The following is a 25,118-nucleotide window of genomic DNA, read 5'->3' on the forward strand; positions in this document are numbered from 1 at the left end:
AAATATTTCCTGGTGTTCCTTTTCATAAAGACTAGCTCTTATCTCTATATTGATTCTATTATATGTGAATATGTACATATGCTATCATTTCTAAGGAGAGAATTGGAATATGGCAAAGAATCATCTCTCTCTCAACAATTGAAAATAACAATCAAAAGCGACAACTTATGTTACCTAACTTAATTCATATTTACCGCACCCAGAAAATCAAAGAATATTTTGAAAGAGCTCTTGGCAACTGGCCTGGATGTGTATGCCATTCAAAATTAACAACAGTAAGGGCTCGGATACCAATAGGCCACGCACCTCTGGTTATTATGTCATGTTCTTTTATGCTGCAGAACAAAAAATGGTGCACTGTGCTCAATTTATTTCTACAACATTAGTATAGATTACCTTTCTTCCATAAGGTCTGCGATCTTAAGGAATATTTTTCAGTTTCTTCACGTGGGATGGAATATTGCTCAGCCAACTTCTCAGCTGTCAGGGCCATTGGCAGTTTGCAGTATGTATCAGTAAGACTTGTCCACAGTGAATCCTCTAGCTCCATTTGTGAGCCCAGAGGCACTCCAAACCGCACATTTCGTACCATGTGAGGTGCCTGACTCATATTGTCTGTACCTCCAGTAAGGACAATTTTAGACTCTCCCACTAAAATATTCTAAATAAAACGTACGTCTAAATTATTCCATCAAAAATCACTTTTTTTAAAGAAAAATTAAGCAAAGGTACTCCAAAAAAACAATGTTTGATACTATTTAACTTTTCAAATCACCATTTTTTTTAATTAGTAATTTTTTGTATGATTCAGTATTGGATTAAATGCATTTACCCATTCCCATCATATTTAGGATTTACAAATAGTATTTCACGGGGTTAAGACATAAAAGTATCAGATTATCTCAAAACCTAAGTGAGACTAGATCTAAAGGTTTGGAGAACAACCTTTTTTTGTGTTTACCCATGGAAATTTTAACATTTTTAATGCCCAATTGAAATTAATTATCATAAAATTAATCACTGCATAATATTAGCATGGCTTTTGCAAAAGTATAGCATAAAATTTACTTTGAAAATACTAAATGAAAATCAAGATCAATATGTACAAGACTAATGAGCACACACTAAAGAATTGGTGATAGAGAATTTTGTACAATACCTGTGCTCCATTTACGACGGACTGGAAACCTGATCCACAGAGTCTGTTGACAGTCAGGGCTGGCCTATCCAGTGGAATACCACATCGGAGGAGGACATGCCTGGACATGAATATTGAGTCTGGAGAGGTAGCCTGCAACAATGTAATCAATTATTTTAATATACTGTATTTTCCCATCGATAACCCACACCCAAAACTTTGTAGTTATCATGAATTTGTATAGATACACCCAGGGCTTCATAATTATCTTGAACGTTTATAGATGCCTCGCAACTGTATATTTATATATATGTACATCAATATTATACATGCGCATGAAAATTATAAATATATTGTGTGTCAAAATACGTCTTTATCCATACACTATTTGATGGTAACAACCAATTTATACATGAAATCATAATTGCCCATGGCTATATCTACTGTAAGTATACAGAAGATTAGAGAAGAACCTCCTCATTGCTTTTTGCCATGATTCATAAGTTGAAACGAGGCATAGGTTTGTGCATCCTTTTATTAACTACATAAATTAACTTTCAGCAAATCAAATATAAAAAAAATAAGAGAATGAATGAAATAGAATTTTCTTGTTTTGTTTGCTTTACTTGCTTTTTTAATATTGGCACTCAACTATTCTAGACACCCTCCAAGTTCTATGACAGTGCCGCTTACATAGTGATTGTTTCAAACCTGAACTGAGTTATGCTTTTATAATTTAGAATTTTCTAAAGAAAATTACCCATGGAGAAGAAAAACGTATACAGCGATGTTTAACCTAAAAGTCATCAATTTCACGAAAGAAAAAAGAAATTGCGAGGCTGCAAGGATTTATCGATTAATAAAACTTTTAAATCAAAGTTACGTTCTAGTCAGGAAAAATGGATGATATCTGGTATGAAAGACTATAGAGAATTGGGAAGGATTTAAAGAGTGTCTTAAGAAGAAGTAAGCCAGTGGATTCTACAAACTTGGCAGACTGTCAGAGTGACTTGTGTAACAAATGGATTTGAAAAAGCTTTGGGCAATATTTCAATGCCAGTGCTAGAATATTAGGAAGAGTTAACTTCGGTGAGTGAACTTAGTGATCTGCCTGAAGAGATAATAAATGCACTTAATTCATTTAATTTTGATTCAGGTGACAAATTTCTTACATTTGAGTGATCCACCTATCATCCCATCATAGTGACTCATCGTATCATATATTTATAAGCACTTGTATATAATACGACGTACTATAAGTATACATGAAGTACTATGTATTAGAATAAATGAAGTATAGAAATTATATGTTTCTTCTTTATCTCGTGGATTTATGAGATGAAATAACTGTAAAAGTAACAGATCTGTACAACAATATAATGCAATTAGAAAGGCATACTTCCAGAAAAATGTATTTTGTGACTCTTTAAATTATTGTGTGCATAAGTATGCAAATGTTTGGACTTTTTTCAATTTGCATTAAATAACATGCATCGTCATTTTTTCGATCATCTGAATATTTTTGTACAGATACGCACACGTTATCAATGGGAAAATACAGTAATTATCACACGTATATTACCTAAGTGCCATGCATACATTTTCTAAAAGCAATCATTCTTCATGATTCATCAGAATGATACAATTCTTACTAGATAATAATTTTACAGAGTGGCTGGGAAGATTAGTGACGGAGCAACTTTGATCCAAAGAATATAGCAATAGGAAGATGTTTTCCTAGAATTATCAATATGGGAGACATACATGGAAATTGCTATAAGACAAGGACACAAAATGGCATCATGTCAGAGATGAGCATAAGATGCAAATGACATAGTACTATAGCTATTTTGATTAAGATTGAGTACAACATAGGGACAATGAATAGCTACCTGAAATACAAGGAGATGAGGGCAACAGGGTTATCAAATTGAAGTTGTAGGGGCTGAAGAAGGCTATTTCAAGAGTAGCAACTGATTAACTCACTAGGGCACCAGATAGCCATACTTAAACAGCCTTAACCTTAGGTATAAGAATACATATAGAAGTAAGAATAAAATACAAACATTAAAAAGGAGGAAATCCTAAACAATAAACAGGATGGCCAACCATTTTATTAATTACTATTTCCCAATTTTTCCAGACCTACCCAACAAACATGGTATGCTTTTCCTGACTTTTCTCTCAAGAGTTTGGAATGCGGTTAAGTACATACTTCTTTGTCGACTTTTCCTCATTGCTCCATGAACCAGATATTACAAGAAAATCAGAAAGACTTAGTTTTCCCCATTAGTTCCACAATTTTTTAAGAGACTGAGTATTTCCAAATTGTCGCAACTAAGCACTCTGAATAATTACACTCTGCTCAATCATATGAGAATTTAGCAAGATGCTTAGTGATGAGGAGGTGGAAATCTTTTGTTTAATATTCAACAACAATATTAAAAGGGAAAACACCAACCAAGCTCATGATATCACCAGGAGAAAATATAAATAAAAGGGAATGATATTACATTTACAAATATACAAGGTATACAATTACGAAATTTATATTTCAGACACCAGATGGTGCAAATTGCTCAATTCATTAGAATAACTGGGAATTTAATACCAAGTACTACCTATCAACTCTCAAAGCCACCAAACTGCAAACTTAAGATAATGTGATTCAAAATAAATAATGAAGTTAGACAAGGATTTCATTCTCACAAACACTTTTTGATATTAATTTAGAAGAGGCAATGAAAGAAGCAAATTGAATCCCAGAAAATGGCAGAAAAAAGGCTAATGTTGTACTATGAAAGAAAATAGTCCACATGAAATCTTTCAACTCGGTAGCAGTATAACATGATTTGCATTTATTCATTTTTTCAATATTACCTTTTGTTCATAATGTTACACAAGCAATTATTCAGAAACAAGTAATACAAAATCTAATCAATTAAAATATACAGTGATATTAAACATTTTTGGGGCGAGAGATTTCAAACAGATCAGAGTACAGATTAGCACAAGCATAGGTGTTTACGATAATGATGAAGGAATTAATGCCCAAATAAGATAAGGCCACAAGCATAAATACACTTTCAGGTGAGGCACTACCAAAAAAAAGTTTGGGGGTAGATTACAAAAGGAAATATATTCTTCCTTACTAATGACTTCTATATTGTCCCATTCTTGTACACTTCTTTCATCCGGCACATTCATAAATGCTCTTCTGCTCCTCAAACTTTGGATACTCCTTGCCTATGCCTCTTTGATTTCTCTTGCCCAATGCTTTCTCAGTTTATCCCCTCCACTCAAACTGTTTGATCTTCCTTCATGTGTTACTCGTTTGGTGATCCATTCTCTCATGGACACACCAGCACAGCATCATGCTTGTTTATAGCTGGCGCCCCTGATCCACCTTCTTTCCCTACCTAGTTGTTACCTCACCCTCTGCAAATTTTACTGCAAATACTCCTCAAATAACCTGAAGCCATTGCATTCAGCAGACATTATTATCCTGACATATTCAAATTCTCTTTCAAAACAATAATATAATAAGGAGTACACTTGTATGCACTGTCATTTTCAATCCATTACACGTTCATGATACTTTCTTGACATACTAATTAAAATATTCCTGCTGGCATTTGCATGCCCTTTCTTTGATCCCTTTGTCAATCCCACTATTTTTCTTGGGTATTCTATCAACAAGAAAAAATCAAATATACAATCAATTTTTTCACCATTTACTCCCACTATACATTCATTCTTGCCATTATCTACATCAAGCATGACCTACTTCAGTTTTGGAAGCATTTACCTCCTAGTTCTTTCCCTCTGTTACTCAATGAAACTACCCAAGAGGCCCACTTTAGACCTAGTTGCTCTCATCCAGCAATTCCACATCGTTGATGCATAGAAAGATGCATATAAACACCTCCAACCATTACACCAACCTTATTTATAGAATCCATTTCGGACAAGGGAGTCTATTGTCTAAACAGAAATTTAAACAGTTATGGTGACATCAAGCATCCTTGTCTCATAAATATATTACTTATTCTACACTAATCACTCACAAATCACATTTCCTTTTGAGTGCCTGGCTATACACTGCTTAGAGAGCATTCAATAACCACTATTTAACTCAATATTCACTCAAAACGAATTTCATCTTGCCTTGATTAATTCGGCAGCATACCCCCTATATATAGAGAAAAACTTTCAGTAGCATAAACTCTACATTATATTTTAGGCTTCACTAAGTGGAAATTCTGAAAATCCATTGCGACAGAACACACGGAAAATTTAGAATATTTTCTATAGCTGGCAACTTATCTGACATATTCTTTAGTCAACCTGTCATATGGTAAAATGCAATAGAAATATAGGTAAATCCACACGAACTTTTTAAATTATATCAACAATTGATGATTTGGATCACAATTATTGGCAGAAATTTAAATCAACACTGGTAAAAATAACCATGCTCCACTTCATATTTTTGGAAATTTCAACCATGCTAAATTTAAGGCGACGGCTATTAACCAGATGATTATTCTATTATTACTTTCATAGATATAATGTAATTTTTTAATGGCCTACGCTTCACATAAAAAAATGGTGCTGTTTTGGTTGACTTATTAGTTCAGATGTTAGATAGCATTTTCCTGTACAGCTCTTTTGTTCTACTGTAGAGCTTAAAGAGCCATGCAAAATTACCTCAAATGGGGAAAAAATTGAAATTTTGGGCTCAGGGAATTGAAAATCAAACTCAAGGACTGCCCTGTGCGGCACAAACTGATCTACGCCACTCAGTATACACTTTACTCAGCAGAATACTTTCAAAGAATTTTTATCCTCTCCACTAGAATAAGAATAAATCAAGATATGTTTTTTCTTAATAATATATTAAAATTGAAACCAAGGGCAAATGATGAGTACCTGTATATTCTTCAATTAATCAAGGTTTTTCATTCAGGTGTTCAGGAGATTAAGAATTCAATTCTCCTACTCCTCCAGACTTAAGATACTACAAAAACAAGGTGAATCTCTCACCCTCCAAATATTCACTGAGTGGGAAACCAAAAATCCACCCATAAAATAAATATCTGCGAAGAGTATAGTTAAAATAATGTATTAATTGGCAATTTTGTTGAATTCAGGCACTAAACTAAATTCTTAAGAATTGATTTTAACTATTTTACATGGACGGAGTAACTACTAGAAACATATAATTAATGTTCAAATTATGAAAAACAAAAAACATGGGTTTCATTTGGAGACTTGATAGAGGTGAGACTTGATAGAGGTAAGGACATTCAAAATTGAATATTGTTCAGCAAGAAGTACAAAAAAAGCCTAGAATTTCAAAGTATCACACTATATCTACTGAAATTTATCACAGCAAGTATGCTAAAATTCTCAGGGTGGCAATAAGTGAGAAGGTATCCAGGTACACGTTTTCAAAGATTACAATTTTTTTTGTTTTTCAAGGTCTCGTGCCACCATTTTTACTACCTCACACATCCAATGTAGTTAATAGATACTGCTAAATTGACATGAGCAAATATTGCAGCATTTCCCCTGTAGCAAGACATTCATGGGTATATAAATAGAAATAGTTTTAAATACACAAAGAGATTTAGTTTTGAACAAAATAAACAATACAATAACAAGGGGGCAATTGGTAGCGAGGCAAAATGATTGGGTGAAAATTTGAAATTTTTTGTTTAAATTACTAGCTGATACAGACCCCTGACAATGAACGGTAAAGAAGTATTTAACATTTGTAGTATTATTTAAATGTTCTATCATTAGCTTCAAAACTAATGTAAACGAAAAAATTTCAATTTACACTACGCATCATTAAAAATAAGGTCAAAAACCTTCTGTTTAGTACTTCGATATTGATTACTTACACAATAAAATTTTATAATAGGAACTCAACTTATTGGAAGTATTAGGTGGTCTTGAGGTAATTCCCAGAGTTGAAACTTCCATCAAATTACTTAAAAAATGCGTGGCCGACAGATCATTGAGGAAGGAAAAAGAAAGACAAGATGTTCTTGATATGTAAGGCAGAAACTTAGTAGAATCTAGGGCGCAAATGCATACAGAAAAAATGTCTCTCAAACCAATATTGGCTAATCGTTACATGGTCATCAGTCGGTAATTGTTTTTAATTTGACATTGGTCCAACGTAAACTGCCAAAATGTGGGTTTGTTTGCCAGTACTTCACGAAAAATGTCCACCCAAATTTACCACTAGCAACAGTTCCCGACTATTAATTATAGCTCAGCAGACTAATGACTTTGGGGATTGTGTAATCCTACTAATCCTAATGTGCACCTAATGGGGTGACTTCAAAAACAAATTCTGTGGTTTGATATTTAATTAGTCTTTTAGATAGGAAGTTCTATACCGGGAAAGGTTAGGCAGCAAACCTAAAAGTGAAACTTTTGACAAAGTACCCTTTTCATTACTTACACTAAGTACGTTTCCAATTACAACAGAATCCACTAATTCAGGTTTAACATTTCCTGCTGTTAGAGCTGCTTTGGCAGCAACCTCTTGCAATTCTGAAGCACTCTTTTTGATGAATTTTCCTCCGTAAGTGCCAAATGGAGTGCGCTTGGCAGCGACAATGAATACACCTTAACAAATATGGGTTCAAATTAAACAAAATTTCATTTCCACTCCTTTCGATTCTTTAAATATAGACCTGTTTATGAGCCCCAAGAGAGCCCCAAGAATACCTTTCGTTAACGCCGACATGATTGAAATTTAAAATTCACCAGCGTTACGTGGAACCACGGGATTTGTACGAGTACGATGACTGTGCTCACAGAACTGATATGAAATTGAGTCACATGCGCTCTTGGGACGAATTACAAACAATTCACAAATGTCAGCGGTCAGAGATAATTTCAAGTGCTCAGGATGGGTGGGTATTGCCAACGTGACTGGTCTAAATTTAAACTCAATTATGCAATGGGCAAGTGATAGTCTGGCTGTTTTAAATTTATATTAAAATGTACAGAAAATATAAATATCGGGAAGCTTAAAATGATCTAAATAATTCACAGAGCTATGAGGTAAACTTATGATGATTGCTTTCAGTATTTGACTAAAACAGTGTCGTACGCGCGCAATACGAAAATTCAAACTGAGTTACTGATTGCTTGTGACCATATAAGAATCGTCATCATTCCCACGAATCTAAGAAAGACAAGAGTAGACTTGGAAGTTCACTGACTATTTTTTCTTCATAATAGTAAGTACGTGAGTGAGCTGTTGATGATATATTTAATCGTAATTAATTTTAGAGACCAAGTTCAATTGATTCACTCTATCTACTCCCGAATAGGTACACGCTACTCTTGTTTTTCAAACTGATAATCGAGAATCAGATGATTGCGTTAATATATTCTCTGGTTTTTCCAGCCAAGCTCTCAATTTTGATAATATAATGATAATAATATTTATTTACCCAGTAGATACAACCATGATACACACAAGGTTAGTGCTTAGAGCATGTTGAGGAAAAAGATATTTTTACGACTACTAGCTTACTAGCTACTCTTTTTTTTAAAGAATCAATTAATGCTAACTTAGTTTGGTGCCTCCCACACCTTTTGACTGCCATTTTATTAGCAATAAATCATGACCGACGGCATCTGAGGTTCTGTTCATGTGAAAAGTACTTCTTTTACCTTCCACTTTTTCTTAGTTTCGTGTATAGAATTTAAACTTGCTGTAAAAGGACTTATTCTGTTGACTTTATTAACTGAAATTAATACTGGATAAGTCACCATGATGTATTCACTATCAAGAAAATCAACAAGACATTTACTAAATACATTCAAATATTTTCCAAACTGTGGGATTATTGACATAGGCTTAAAGTTTGTCAGGTTATATCTGTCGTCTTCGTCCTTATAAATCGGAACCATTTTGGATATCTTAAGGGCATAAGGATACACACCTCTAACCATAGTCTAATTTACTAATGAGAGTAAAAGGGTTGGGATGAAGTTCCTGCAGTTTTGGATTATTTTGCCAATAATATCATCATTATCAGCAATCTTTCTCTTTCCCATCCCGGCACACTCTGAAAGCATGACTAAAGACATACTGAGTAACATGACATTTAATTAATTCGAATAGTTTAACTTTGAATGGAATTGAATGAGATGCATTGGGTAAGTTTGGAAAAGAGTAGTTAAATGATGTTGACAGCCCCTATATGTTATTTATGGTATGTACACCCATGATCATCATTAACCTGATCAGGCAGTTCAGTGGTATTGGTGTTGATATTGTTTTTCATAATATCCCTCACTATCCTAGAATAGTTTGATTAATTCCAAAACTGTTGGTCATTATACTTCAATTTTTATTTTATTATTTAGTATCTACACTCTTTCTTATGGATATATTATTACTGGTTTACTTATTCACGGGAGTAATCTTTTTACACAAAGAAAGGTAAAAAACATATATTGGTCCCACAATTAAAAAAAAATTCAAACAGGTAAAAATTACTCAAACTTATATACTTTTCATTGAGAATTAAAATACAATGTAAAAAAGAGTTTTGATTTGCAATACATGAAAGACATTTTCAGATGGTATACAGGTACGTAAACATACCGAATCAGGTTAAATACTGTAGACAAAATTAAATAATACTCCAAATTATAAAATGGAAACAATATTAGAAATATATTATTTGTTACTGGCCAGATGATGGTACAAAATGGTTAATGTTCGTAGTAGTTCTCAGCTAGACCTTGTGGCATCAATTAAGAAAATTTTCCCAGTGGGCATTAGAAACAACTTATTGACATGTACAAATATCCACATAGCAGTAATCAGCATTCTAAAATTTTTCAAATATTTTTAATAACATTTTTTTAAGGGATCCTGGTGAGATAGAAAGTGGGTCAATATGATCCCAACTGTTGGCGTCGGATTCAACATATCACCCTTCAAACACTGATTTTTAGTGAAAGAGTCTTAAGGATCCTATACATGTTACAAATTTTATCCTGTGATCTTGTTTTTACTTTTAACACTCCTGAGATTCAGTAGCTGTAATGGGAGAGCAATATTATAGATTTAATTAAAGTTTGTTAAATAGTTAAATTAAAATTTGTAAAAAAATAGTAAAATTGTCATTCAGTGAGCCATTGCTGTGTACTTCCAGTCTCCCAGCTCCCAGTCTTCCCGAGTCAACAAAGGCCAGAAATAACTTAAATCAGAATAGAAAGAACCTATGTTGTCCAATGTAGTTTGATACAAAAATTATTTTTCATTCATAAAAGATGGATACTATTGTTGAATGATATGATGAAGCTGGATCAAAGGTAATGGTACCAAAATAAAGTTAATTATAATTTGTACAGACATTTCAGCACTAGCTGTAACCTTAATTGGAGTATTAACCAATGGTTTCATATGATGAGAGTGTAAGATTTACTAAGCATTGATGCATGCATTGTTAATGAGAACAGCATATCTAATTTTCCTACAAAAACCATTAAAGCATCCTACAGTAGAGAATTAATAAAAGTATGGTGCATAAATATTTAGTATACCGTTTATTAATCATTGCTCCTCACCGAGTATAATACAATGCTACATAAATAATCTAAAACTTGCATTAAAATACATCATTCCTTAACTTTACTTACTTCCTGCCTGCCTTTATTCCTCCATACATGCTTTTTCTTTTCCTACCTGTACATCATGTATCCAACAATCGCCCCTCTATCAGAGCTTTCAGTATTCTAGCATAATTAGTGATCTTCATCCACTTTTCCTGCCCCCTTTTCACTTCTCCCACCAAGACTCTCTATCATACCTCATGGTTTGCTTTCTTTGATATTTATTTTACTTTTCTCATTCTTCTTAACACCAGCATACGAAAAGCCTCAGAACTAAAATTGTCCTTTTACCAGACAACCCAAGTTATGCATTGTACAAAACTGTGCTCTATATCAAAGTTGTCACTAATCTTTTCTTTATCTTCTTACTCAAGGCCTTTTTCATCCACCGTCTCCTCTTCGTAAAAACTTGTTTGCCAGATTCAATTCTTCCTATTATATCCCTATGACTCCAAACATCAAAATATGTACTTCTTAAATAGGCCAACTTCTGCCTGTTTCAGTTAATGCCCTCCAAATTTACTGTTCAGCTTAAAAAAAAACCATAAACACAGTAATCAACCCAAAGCTCGGTTTGGTAGGTGATGGTAGAGTTCACCCAGTACTAAGCGCAACGGCGTGAGAAATTCACACATCTGGGTAGGGGGGCCAGTTCCTTTCCCTGTGCCAGTAGCCATCCTATTTGCCAGATCCCCATTTCCTAATTATCTACATTGATTCTTATCCCACACCAAATTCACTGATTTTTTAATGCGCTCAGCAACCATACCAATCCTTTGCTTTACTGGTTAACAATTGCCCCGATAATCTTCTATACCTTTCCATCTCATCTCATACAGCCCTAAAACATTTAAATTTTCACTCTCCCACTTTTAATTTTCTAACTTCCTGGTCCTCAACGTTGTTCTATAATTTCGAGTCCTTAGTCTAACTATTGCAATTCTTTTGTTTATTTTTCTGCTGCTAACTGTCACCATGGAAATTTAGCCATTTCATTAAGAAAGCATATTTTCATTGCTTATAATAATTATACTGTTCCACCAATTTTGCAAGGAAACATCTTATTACCATTATATACAAGTAAAAAAGAGAAATCAAGCATCAATTTTGAAGTCACTAATTAAGATATTACTATGAAAAGATAAAATCACAATATGCAGGAGTGGACATGAAAATTACGAACAATTATCAAGGGAAAAGGGAATGTATCTATAGTGCTTGAAGTTTGTAATAGACTCTGTAGAGTACATCAATAAGTTAATTAAGCAATAAGTGTGCTTTACCATTTATGAATTCATAAGAAGAATTGTAATACATTATATAGAACTGCGTAAAATTTCAAATATTTCCCTGGTCAGAAATACATAAGTGCTCTCTATCATAATTAAATGGCAATCTCTATTCGGCTATTAATTTCAATCCAACTAATTTATCCCTGATGACATTTGTTCAGGGTATTCAGAACTATATCACAAAATAATACGTCCTCTACAGATAACACACTTATCCTCGAATATTCTAACTTAAAAAAGCTGTACGATAAAATTATTAAGAAATCAAAGAAAGAATATAATGATAAAATAATCTTAAATGCGACTAATAATACTAAAATGTCAGAAAATACTACTAAATAAAATTCTAGCTCTAATGTAATAAAGTTACTAGCCCAGTTTAGGGATGATAAAAGTAAACCAGTGGATCCAATGAAACTGGCAAATGAATTCAATGGCTCCATCTTAAAGCTACCAATGATTAATGTACAAGATCGTCCTCATGTTATCAATATCCTTTGCTGCATCTTTCAAGTCTATTTTTGTTAAACCATGCAGCATATTAGAGCTGTCCTAACATATTACCAAGGTAGGGAAGAAAGTCTAAACTGAAATAAATGGTATATCAAGAAAAATAATACATAACTGATTTCAACTCCCTTACCCTCACTTGTAATTCAGAGTCTGAGAAATGGTATCTATCCTGACGCCCAAAGTAGCCAAGGTAATACCAATATATAAAAACAAAGGGGAGAGAAATGATGTGGGAAATTATCAACCTCTATCAATAATCCCCCAGAAAGGAAAAATGTTTCAGTATGTGTTCAACAAAAGACTAATGTAATTCCTTGAAGTTCACAACCTGCTAACCCCTAAACAATCTGGATTTATAAAAGGAAAGTCCAAATAGCTGGCAATTTTCAAGGCAGTTGACACCATCATACAACAAGTTAAATCCAAGCAAAAAGTAATGGGTGTATTCTTTGACTATTCCAGAGCATTTGATTAGATTGAGCATGATCAACTCTTGTACGAAGGTGATTTAATGGGTATTAGAGGCACAGCACAACAGGCCTAAAAAATCATCAACAAAGGGTAGCTGTCCAGGAGAACGTGTATACTTTCCTCTATTCACCATTGGATGTTGATAAAGGCATTCTTCAAGGATCAGCGCTGGGTCTAACTATATTTCTTATTTACATAAATGATCTACCTAGTAAATTAAATGTAAATCCTCTCAGTAACTGTCTCTTTTTTGCAGATGATGTGAGCATTGTGCTGTATCAGAAATCTTTTGAAGATCTGATGACTTTAGGTGAATTTGTAATTCAGTACATGGGGACATAATGCCATGGGAATGACCTTATTCTTAATGAAACTAAAACTCAGGCCATTCTGATAAAAGTACTTCTCAGCCTATGGCAAATAACTATAAAGTTATTAATTACTATAAATTTTTGGGAATTTATTTTGATAAATACATGAAATACAGACATGCACATCACACATCTAAGTGAAAAATAAAATTCTGTATACTATCTTCTTATAATTCTGAAACATACTGTTAGTATGGATGCTTTAAAACCACTCTACTATGATCTATTTTACTCCTTTGCGTCATATGATATCATAATTTGGGGAAGTGGGTCATCAAACAACAAAAATCAAAACAAGTTACTTAAAATATTTATTACTAGGTCCATTTGCAATTAACCCTATAGACCACTCTTTCAAAGCCTGGCCATATTAACAGTCCCTTGTGTGTTTATTTATAGTTAAATTAATTTTGTAAAAAAGAACCTGGCTCTATTCCCATCAAGTAATGGCACACACACTTATGAGAATAGGACAAGAAATCATCTGCATGTAGTATCTGCTAGCATGACAAAAATGGCCAAGGAACCTCATTCTCTGGGCATCAAAATGTTCAACAAGCTTCCCATTAGTTTAAAAAATTAGAAATCGCCCTCTATTGTAAAAAAGAAATTGTTTATGTACTTAAATGAAAAATGATTTTACAGTGTGAATGACTCCATCAACTCTGGGTAATATTGAATTTTATATTGTACACGGTGTAATTTTATTTTTTTGGTAAGTAATTATAAAATTACTGTACTTATTGACATACCCTAAACAAAAACATAATGTATGATATTTCGTACCATATAGTGTATTTGTCAATTGGAGAAGTAAATTATTATAATAATGCTTTCTACCAACTTTTGAATTCAAGCATTTCCTTCAGTAATTTTATCCAATTACCGTATTTTCCCATTGATAACGCACGCGTTATCTAAACAGAAAAGTTCAGATGATTGAAAAAATGATGTGCGTTATGCAATGGAAATTGAAAAAATCCAAACATTTTCACACACACACATTCAATAGACATATTTTTACACACTATATAATTTTTATGCGCATATGTGAATACAGATGAACGGCATCAATACACGTTCAAGATAACTATGAAGCCCTGGGCGTGTGGTATCTATACAAATTCATGATAGCTAAAAAGTTCTGGGTGTGCGTTATCGATTGGAAAATACGATAAATGCATCAAAATTTCGTACAAATAAATTTCCATGGAAAATGTTTTTTAAGTCTATTTAAGGGGTTATAGACTTTTATTGGTCTTAAGATTTCTCAATTCTTGTCAAGCACAAACTTACATCCCAGTTTTAATTGGACTTTCCTCTCTTGGGGGATATTTCAGTCATGAATGATAGGTATGAGACCCACACTTAATATTTATATTATGAAACTGATTAAAATACTAATTTTGTTGTTGTTACTCTCATTATATTATATAGTTGTTATTAGTAGTTGTATATTATTATACATGAAGAAATAATGACCAACATATCACTCCACATATTGTTTCACAAGCAAGCATTTAGGGTTCATCTGAATTTAATGCTGATGAGCCCTAACTTTGTACTGAATTTGATTATTCCCTAATTATGAAAAGTGGCTGTAACGTGAAACTGAGGAATATGAAAAGAAATATTTTTATAACCAAATTTAACTGTGAAATGTAATGAAATAATTGACTTTGTAATTCCACACACTTTATTTAAAAACACACGACCCAGGTTTCGACGTTGAACGTCATCATCAGGTGGTCCTCATAGAAGCACGCTGGCTATATATACCTTCTGATCATAGGAGGGGGGGGTTGGTCAGAGAGGGAGGTCGGAGGGGTAAAAAGGTTACAATGTAGCTGGGAAGAAAAGAGAATAAAGTGTGTGGAATTACAAAGTCAATTATTTCATTACATTTCAATATGTTATGCAAATTCCACAAAGTTACGCCTGAGACAACAAATTTAACTGTGGTTTAGACACTGCACTTAGTCCTCCTTTCACTGAAGTGACCTCATTACAGAACTGTAATCAATTCTCCACCAACGGATAGGAACTAACCAAAATTTCAGGTAACTACACCACTGAGAAAAAGTATGCATGTGATTACTGAATTGATATCTAGGCTTTAGGTGAACTGGCATGATGAAAAGGGTACCGTTTACACACATGGTCTTTAAAGAGTAATTAAATGAATCCTCACTGGTATGACCAAAAATTCGTCGTGGGGTTCTTAGGCTCCTTCAGATTGAGACAAGTTAATGCCAAAAAGCAAACAAGATTGGAAAATTCAGCCAAAAGAGTAATTCATGTTGATAACTCCACAGGGACTTATTTTGCAATGAGTGAAAATAATTTACATGAAAACTGTTGTTTGATTAAGTACTATTTTCTGCCTAATTACACAATATACCCACCTAAATATGTTCTAGTTAGGATTATTTGTTGAAGTTAGGTCCCTCCCATCATACTAATTAATGATTTAAGGAGAAAAATAATGCATTTTCCTATGAATCCACAGGTAAACTTTATTTAAAACTTCTGGATACATATACAGATGCATAATCACATGAGAAAGAATAGGAAAGTAATAAGGTTATTAGTTCACTTATAAAATTACCACAAGTTATACCTCCAAGCGTTAGCACGTGAAGAGTCAAGATGATTGGCTGCACTCCCTACACACCTGAAACTTTGCTCACCTTCATTTAATCTCAGGTTAAAGCAAGTGTCAGGCGCTGAGAAGCACAACTAATGAAGAACTGAAGATCCAAGTCCTTTCCAGAAGTAATTCATGGTGCATCAGTTTTCACATTTTCAGGATTGAAAGCACATGTAATTCACAATAAAGCAACTGAAGACAATCATAAAATCTAAAATACATTGAAAATACACACAGCCAAGTAATGTAATTACCATGGATAAAAACTATGGTCCAAACATGACAATCACATGTTTAGAACACCAGGTATGCTACAGCGCAAGACAAACGATCTCCCCATTCAGTTTTCTAATTCCTTTTTTATTTTAGATGCTTTCAATTTAAGATCAGCTAAAATTTATAGCCTTGGTATTGTGGTAATTATCAAATTTCATATAATTCTCATCAGTTGTCAGAAAAAATAAATGCTGCTTGGTTCCATTGCCTAATATATTTATGTCATCATTAATATAGGAATTGAAAATTACACAAAAAATGTTTGAAAGTGAAACTTGCAAGGTCATTACTTCTGCTGTTAACTGCACTACGTCGAGTAACTAAAATATTTCTACAATTCTGAAAAGAATTAATCCTGTTGTATACTTGGGAACACTACTTCCATTTCTCATCAGCATGTGGATAAATTATTGGTCAAGAGATGGCTCACTGCACCTTTTTACATTGAGCTGTACTCATTTAACTGAAATTAAGAGAATTGTCACCATATTTGGCTTTGATTTGTAACCACAACCAGCCTAGTCTCAGCTCATTGGCCAATGCTGCTGTTTTTTTTTCAATTAAACACATCTGTTTACAACTCCTTAAGCATAGTGGACACTGAGCATTAAGCAACCATGACAATTATCTCAGGGCCCACCGAGTGGGCAGCTTCATGGAGGAATTCATTCAATGGGCTGTTGGGGAATATTGCTGCCTTTAACAAAATTCAACATGGTTTTATTTTTATATTTAAACTACTTTTGAATAACTGGTGTTCTTAGGGCATAAAATTATTTCCTGGATGGTGCATTGTAATATCAAAATTAGAATGATTATTTTCAACTTTTACATGATCACTCAAGGGAAGGTTATAAAATTATTTTTTTTTATATGTCAATCATGAAAATGACCACCCACCCCCATAGAGGTTTTCTCCATGGTATGCGAACTGTTGATCTTCATAGGAGAGGCCAAAACAATGTTGCTCCCTCACCGCTATTAAATATCTGAAGAACAAAAAAGATAGCCAGCAAGTCTTTCATAGTAAATGAAAGAAGCCTAAGTTTGTAGATTACACAGGACGTTTTATTTTCCACAACCATGGAAATCCATGGTCGTGGAAAATAACAAGTCTAGTGGAATATGCAAAGCTTCCTTATTTACTACATGGTACATAGAGAGGATGTTAAAAATGAAATCCTAGGATAGATTCTCACAGTTCATGGTATGAACAGAGTCATTCAAAATTGGGGGAGAGGTTTGAAGCAAAAAATAAAAATTCTTAAATATAGAAAAATTAACACACCTGAAACAAATTAATTGAACAATGTGATTTAACAATTTACATCAATATAAGAGTAATATCTCAACTGACTGGAGTGAAAACCTTCTAATGCAATTCACTTTTATGCATAATACTGACAGATTATGTACTGCACGAGGGATAGGGAGGAAATTTGGCAGAATTATTAGGGGAGAGGTGAACCAGGGATGATGATAATAAATATTTGCAGAAAACATACTAGGGTAGAAGTGTGGAAGATAAGTATTTTCAAATTATGGAGTTAATATTTTCATTAATGGTTTATAGATATTTCACAGCACAGAAATGGTTGCTCAAGTAATGGGTGGGGAATGAAAGAGTAATGAATGAAATGATTTCAATTCATCATGACACATTTTGTGTGAATGTTTACCAAGAAATTCTCAGTGCATAATACTCAAACTAGAATGGGGTGCAAACAAAATATTTTTTCCAACCTAAAAGCTTCACATTCCATTACAAAATTTCCAATGCATAAACATTCTTGTAGTTCTGGTTGAACCATAATTTATCATTCATCACATTTAACGTCATTAAAATAGTAATATCTCAACTATCTAATAGCAAAAACTTTCATGGCATTATAAGTTACATCTAGTGAGTCTCAACACTTACACTAACTACAATACCCCCCATTTTTTTTTTAACTATTCACAACATATCCATTGCTGGACAACTAACTTTATAGGCCATATTCTATGTTGCTTTAAGTGAATGGGTTATTAAGGTTATGAGTTGCCATTGATTCCCCCCCTCAGAATACTTTGGAAAAAGCTTATTGATAATTTAAAGACTAAGTCTAATTGGATATAAAACTAGAGCTTTTAGTTTATAACCAATACTTTGGAATTTATAGGATACCCACCCCCACTTGTGCCTATGAAGGGATACGGACAGCTATCAATAACAAAGGAGAAGGCAGGGTTTCAAAAGCCATAGAGAGAGATGCAGCCGGATATATAGCATTAGAGGATTTCCCAGTTCAAATGCAATTCAGAAGTTTTTGCAATGCATAGATATTGTGGATGAGCTATTTTTTAACTAAGATTTGTATTTATCCATATATATAGATATATATATTCTCCATATATCTGGTAGCCCACAAACTGCTTAATTTACCAGAGTGTGCAACACTGCTCTGAATTTAGGTAGTTCAGTAGTTTATGAATATTTAATGAAACCCTTGAACTTTTGGATAAGCAAGTGGGCATCTGACAAATCAGTATATGTAGGCAGCATAATTTCCTTCATATGTAATTGCCTTGTATACTTAACATTCTAAATCATAACTTAGTAGAGTGGCAAGTATCTGTTAATGTGAGGGAGAACCTTGGTACATTTCCAGTTTTAATGGACATTCAGTATGACCTATCCCACTTTAATCGGTCCCATCGGACAAATTGTAAGTTTAAGTCCAGGATATGAGAGAGTAAGATTGGGATGGAGATATTAAGGAAAACAAATAGTGAATGGTAATTGGTACAAGGAGGGGGTGCACAACGAAAGAAATCACCATGATCGATTGGTATGCATACCTAAGCATAGGGAGGGATAGGCAGGAGAGAAAAAGTACAATGAAATGGGATAAGTGGGAGGGTTAACCTCATACAAAGGAATTCCTTATGAGAAAGATGATGCCTTATACAACAGTATAACTGGTTGCAATATGTACAAACTCAACATGTTTTCACTTGATTAAAAAATTGTTTCAATTATCAGTAATCATTAAGAACATACAAGTTATACCTTAACCACAATTTACACACACACAGACGAGCACAATGGCGGGAATTAAATCCTATGAATCACGCAGTGGCAGAAGATTTCAACAGGCATCAGGCATACTGCATCACTGCTTGATCTCTTGCACCTTTAGTGTGATGAGGAGATCCAAAGGTTGATTGACGGAGACTGAACTTACTTCCAACACACCTGAAACTTTGCTCACCTGCTTCAAAAATGATCAGGCTGAGCAAAGATTCAGGCCCATCAAGAGTAAGCAGGAGGTTCAATCTTCAAGGAATACCATTCATAAATTCCTGAAAGACAAAGACCAATTTGTAAGTTTAGAGACATGTCAGATGGGTTTGATTAGGTCAGATTGCATGCACCCAAAAAGCTATAGCAATCATATTGATCAGACACTAACTATAAACAGTTATCAAACCAGAGTTCTGTTTGATAGATGATGGTAGAGTTAAACCAATAATAAGCCCAATGGCATGAGCAATTCACACATCAATGGAATATTATATTACAGTGCAAGTAATAGATAGAAGAGTGTTTATTTAGAATAAATGCACATAATTAATCAATTTTTATAATGCCATCAAATTCTATGAAAATGAAATACCTCATTAGGGATTTTAAAATGAATAATGATTATCATAACCAACAAGCAAAATATTATGCAAAATGCTATTGTACTTAAGTGAAAGCATTCATTTCTTCAATTATCACTAATGACTGGGTTATGGATTTATGTATACTTATCAAATACATTTACACTATCAGAGGAGTAGTTTATTTGAATAAGAGAGGGGGAAGAATGTTATTGCGTCATTAAGAAGATCTGGGGAATAATTTAAAAAAACGAAGGTCCATGAGATAAAGATGAAACGAAATGGAATCATGCAGGGTGGACTACCCAGAGATACTGCATCATGAACCAACCAACAATGGCATTGGAATGTATAATATGACTAAATATGTCAACCTATTTGTATAGGTACCCTTCTTTAGAGTTTACTTCAAAGATTCACTCATTTGCAGAAATCACATTAACCAGAACACATTGGGAAGTTATCAGTATAGTTCCCAATGTATTACACACACACCCTATCTCATGCTCACTGGAACTAACATTTACGATTGTCTATTGAAGGGTGGCTGTGGCATGGTGGCAGCACAGACATCGTAGAAAAAGTTATCTTCTGGGATACGGAAGAAATAGACACTGGTCTCAGCGTCTTCCCAACGCCATAATCTTTGGTGACCTTAGTACAGCACAAAACTTTCCGTGCCAGCGTTCTGTAAGCCTTCAGTACCTACCAGGGAACTCTGGGGCATCCATAATTGAAGTAATTTAATTCTTGCAATTCAAACGCTATGTTTTTTGCACTGAAACATTGTTTTTTTCAAGATTGTGCATTAAAATAGGGACGAATGATTCCAGCCATATGCCCAATTTAGACTAAGTGGTTAAAAAAAATCAAATAAGCTCAAATTTAGGGACGTAAAATACGTTGTATGTATCCTGCTCTTATCGTAAATCTGGAGGGGATTACAATGCAACCACTCATACCAATGACACGGTACCGTAAAGCACAGGCTATAAAATGCCAATGCCAATAAGTTCAATTCTGATATCCCAAAGATGTCGAATCCGGGTCTTGAGAGATTATAAACTTTCATAATTTACACAATCACAAACCCACTTCTTCTGTCTTTCACTTTCACAGCTATTACCACTCTTTCCCACACATACGTCTGGGCTCAACTTAAAAGGGCTTAAAGGGTCTTCATCCCCTTTTCAATACCCATCGTGAGCTCGTAGAGAGATATAGTCAGAAATCCCTCGGGGTAAAATTCCGGCCGAAAAGTTCAATTCAAAATGTTAACCTTGCGCTGCTCTTTCAGTATTTTAAATATTTTTCTAAGTCACCAAAAAAATACAGGCATGAAAAACACCTTATGTCCTTCCCCACCTGATCCCTACTCTGCGCGCGGTTAAAAAAAAGCAACGCCCCAGTCATAAAGCCGTCCGGATCGGCGATAAAAAACCGCTAAATCGGGTGAGCCTCGCGATATGAGGCAGGACGAAAACCGGATGGTCGTTATTTTTAGGCCCCGTCGGAAGGATTGCAACACTGCGGGCAAGAGTTGTTTGCTGTGAGATAATGCCGGAATAACTAACACTGGCACACAAGTGAACACCGACGCACCAAATGAAACTTCCCTCGCAGCAGCCGCTCCTATACAACCTACTGCGAGAGCGCCACTTCGACAGAATCGACACCACGGGGAGACCGCGGCACGGCGCCGCGCTTTGATGCCCTCGAAGCGGTACCTGGTATAAGCGTCGGATGGCGACACAGGATCAAAAGTTAAGTTCCAAATAACACCGTTCAAACAGATGGCTCGATTGTCATCCAACGCCAAGGGAAAAAGTTTCGATCCAAGCAGAACGCGGTTGCACGACTCAACAATGCCGGTTGCGTGCCTGATTCTGCCGACCGCGGCAGGGCGAACACCTCTCTCTACCGCCCCGCTCTCATAACTCGCCCTCTTCAGCAGAGCTTCCGCTCAGGCCTCTCTCCTTCCTCCGCCGCCCACTCCGGTCACTTGGTCACGACCTCACTCACACTGGAGAGTGGGAGGTAGGGGCTCATTATGCTTCCCTCCCCCTCTGCCCCAACTCCGTTCCAGCCCCGCCACTCCTCGTCGCCCTCTCCAGAGTCCCCCGACACAGCAAGAAGTTTCCCTCCACTGCGCTGACACATCCGGTGAGCCAAGCGCTTCTCTTCCCATCGCGTCCGCCTCGTGGAACTAGGAAACACCGAAGGAGAAGGCGTTGGCGGGATGGAAGGGGGTGCGGAGGGGGTGGTGGCTGAGGGGCAACGAGGCGGGGCCCCCCAGCAGTGGATGGGGTTGATGACGAGCCCCCCCTCCCATTTCCCTCTGTCTTTCTTCCGTACGCATGTTTTGCGTTTGCATTTGGCTTCCCGAGTGGTCAAAAACCGTTGGCAACGAGGGAGGAAGCTCGAAAACACACCGGAGTCGTTACTGTCCGGCTGGGTTCTGACTTCTACAACCAGGATCAGGGTGAAAAAAGGGAAGAGGGAGTTGGTGGCTGAGGGAATCTTTATCTAAAGTAAACATAATATGCAGCCGGCGACCGGTGGAAGAGAGACGGATTTTGGTGAACTGAGTAGCTTTCTATGAACTAATAATGGTTCTCCACCATCTTATTGGTTCGATGAAGTGCAAGCACAAAGTTTCATCAGAATTCTTCGTGGTGCATATTATTTTTATAACTTTCTACCCCAAAACAAACCGGACAACCAACGCGAATCCGATCTACGCGTCCCAATTTGCTACGTGGCTGCTTATAGACGAGTGGAAACTCGTGGTGATATACTTGAAACGAATTCATTCTTGATACACGTTGTTTTATTCATTCGTTTAACGTGAAGCACTTCGGCGGCATAGCGAACTCCCTGGTCGCGAAAATGGTTTTCGATGATTCGGGGAAATAATCCCACTCCCAACTTTTCGTAATGACCCGAAATGATATTTTAAGAACGCAGTCCTACCCCCTTCATGTCGAAAGTCATCTAGTCAAAATTGCCTACCTTCGCGCATTCACGAATGACTTCCCATGACCTTATCTACCTTTGAAATTCTAGGGGCGGCGTTAATTTTGAGGAAATTACACGTTGAGATCGTTGAGGTCATCCCATTCGCCATTGCATCGACTGCCCAACCAAGTGCCGCAGGGCTGGTCGCTCGCATCATGATTAAAATTGCGCTCCTTCCGAAGGTATTAATGGAAGACAGGTTAATAAAGCCCATTTCAAACATTATATTTTCGAATAAACCAATAGAATATCGTGCTAATCGGCAAGAATAAAAGATGAGTACAATGCCCAAAGCCCTTGATAACGATGGGAATTTCGTGGGACTATTACTTTTATTATTCATATTCAAAACCAGGCTTGAAAAGACAAGCAATATTAGTACATAAAGTATCTACTGACAAAAAAGTTTAGTGCTCCAATTTCCTGCTATACTGGCTGAAAATGCTTAACTTAAATCAAAAGAATGCAAATTCTTTCTCAAAATCAATTCACTCAATCCTTAAGTCTTCAGTCGAATTTCGTGGAGAAACTTAGTATGAAGTACAAGCACTTTTATCAAGCTGTCAAAATTTATTGGCAAAAACGAACATCAAATTAGACGACGAACCAAGTCACAAAGATTAATGACAATGGTCCTCACTCATGCATGCACACGTTTATTTCCTAGACGAAATTATTGAAAATTCAACTGTTAAAATAAGTCTGAATAGATGGATTCACTCCTATGAAATAGGGACCATTCGTGCTTCACCTGAAACTGAGCATAGAAATTTATGAGCGATGCAATATCGTCCACTCGTGCAGCATAAAAATTTTTACTTGCCGACCTCTAAGCAAAACAATAAACCACGGTAAAGATAAATATGGCTGTACGATAATGCGCTCTCGGCCCTAAGATATAAGAAACGACACCCACTTATGGAATTCCTGCGACCTGAAGTTCTAATCAGTTTTTTCTCGCAGGGAATAAGAGGTTTGCGCTTCACCGGAGTTTTCAATTTCCTTTGAGTATTAAGCTTGATTACTCAAAATTATAGAACGTCGCTGTCTACAGTACCTACTGCGTGCACAAAAGACCCAGGAGAAAATAATTCTAAATTACCTCATTTTTAAAAGCCAACGGGTATAATTTCATCCATGGGTAACCTATATTAACACGGTAATTATGGTAAATTAAAAACATTTAATCCCTAGAGTCAATCTCATTTTATATCGATTAAATACAATACATTGAATATGATGATGACATCAGGCTTGACTAAGTAAAAATTCATCTTGAATGAAATAAGAATGCTAGGCATTCTTCACACAATTTTCAATGGATAATTAGGGCCGAATAAAAAGTGTGGAAAATACCTAATAGTCTTCTTTAATTCAAACACAATAATCGACCAAGCCTCCAAAATATTCATATGATATACATAATGACAATCAACGAAAATGAAAGCCCTGCAGTTGAAGGATCTGTTTTCAAAACCTTTAACCCCAAGAGCGTCGCCGTGGCTACCTTGTTGGTAGGTAGTTAACTTGATGCTTTCAACCCAAATTGTCAACGAAAAGCAATTTCGCCCGGTCGCATCGAGAAGTTGGGAGCAATCCGCCGACGGAAGCCCCGGGAGGCAAGGAGACACCAACAGCAACGAGCACCTTTCCCCCCGTCGGGTATCTTTTGTGCAAAACGAAAGCATTCTTGATCCTCACTCACATCGTGCCCATCATTTCTAGAAGTGGGCGGCTTAATTATTTTGCCTCAGTGCCTTTCATAATTAGGAGAACGTGAAGATGGGATCAAGCTAAATGGGGCAGCCCAGTAAAAACGTTTTTCCTTCAACACACAGGCTAAGATTAATTTCCATCTTCGCACCTTCAAAATGTTTTAATTGGTCATAATAACCCTTGATAGGGGTAGTATTATTTCTGATCCCAAAGGTTAAACTAACCACAGTGCAGGACTCTGGTTGCAGTCCTTCCAAAAAGACAATTCTTGCAAAAAACAACCTCACATTACTCGACTCAGCTAATCTCTTCGCTTGAAATCTTGCATAAAATAGCTAAATTCTTAGTTTTCTAAACCTAAGCAG

The 25,118-nt window shown here is 35.5% G+C and overlaps 1 protein-coding gene across 1 annotated transcript in view; it reads right to left on the bottom strand.

Moving 5' to 3' along the window:
- yip2 (yippee interacting protein 2) overlaps positions 1-8,093 on the bottom strand; it is a 22,959-nt gene extending 14,866 nt beyond the window's left edge. Inside the window, exons 1-4 of the mRNA XM_071598408.1 lie at positions 7,886-8,093; positions 7,617-7,783; positions 1,160-1,291; positions 397-661 (exon numbers count right to left, since the gene is read on the bottom strand). Coding sequence (XP_071454509.1) covers positions 397-661; positions 1,160-1,291; positions 7,617-7,783; positions 7,886-7,904 — 583 coding nt within the window. The 5' untranslated portion in view covers positions 7,905-8,093. The remainder of the gene's footprint in view (positions 1-396; positions 662-1,159; positions 1,292-7,616; positions 7,784-7,885) is intronic.
- Between the last annotated feature and the right edge of the window lie 17,025 nt (positions 8,094-25,118).

The sequence above is a fragment of the Hetaerina americana genome, unplaced genomic scaffold, assembly GCF_022747635.1.
Source record: "Hetaerina americana unplaced genomic scaffold, ioHetAmer1.1.p SCAF_10, whole genome shotgun sequence".
Lineage (NCBI taxonomy): Eukaryota > Metazoa > Arthropoda > Insecta > Odonata > Calopterygidae > Hetaerina > Hetaerina americana.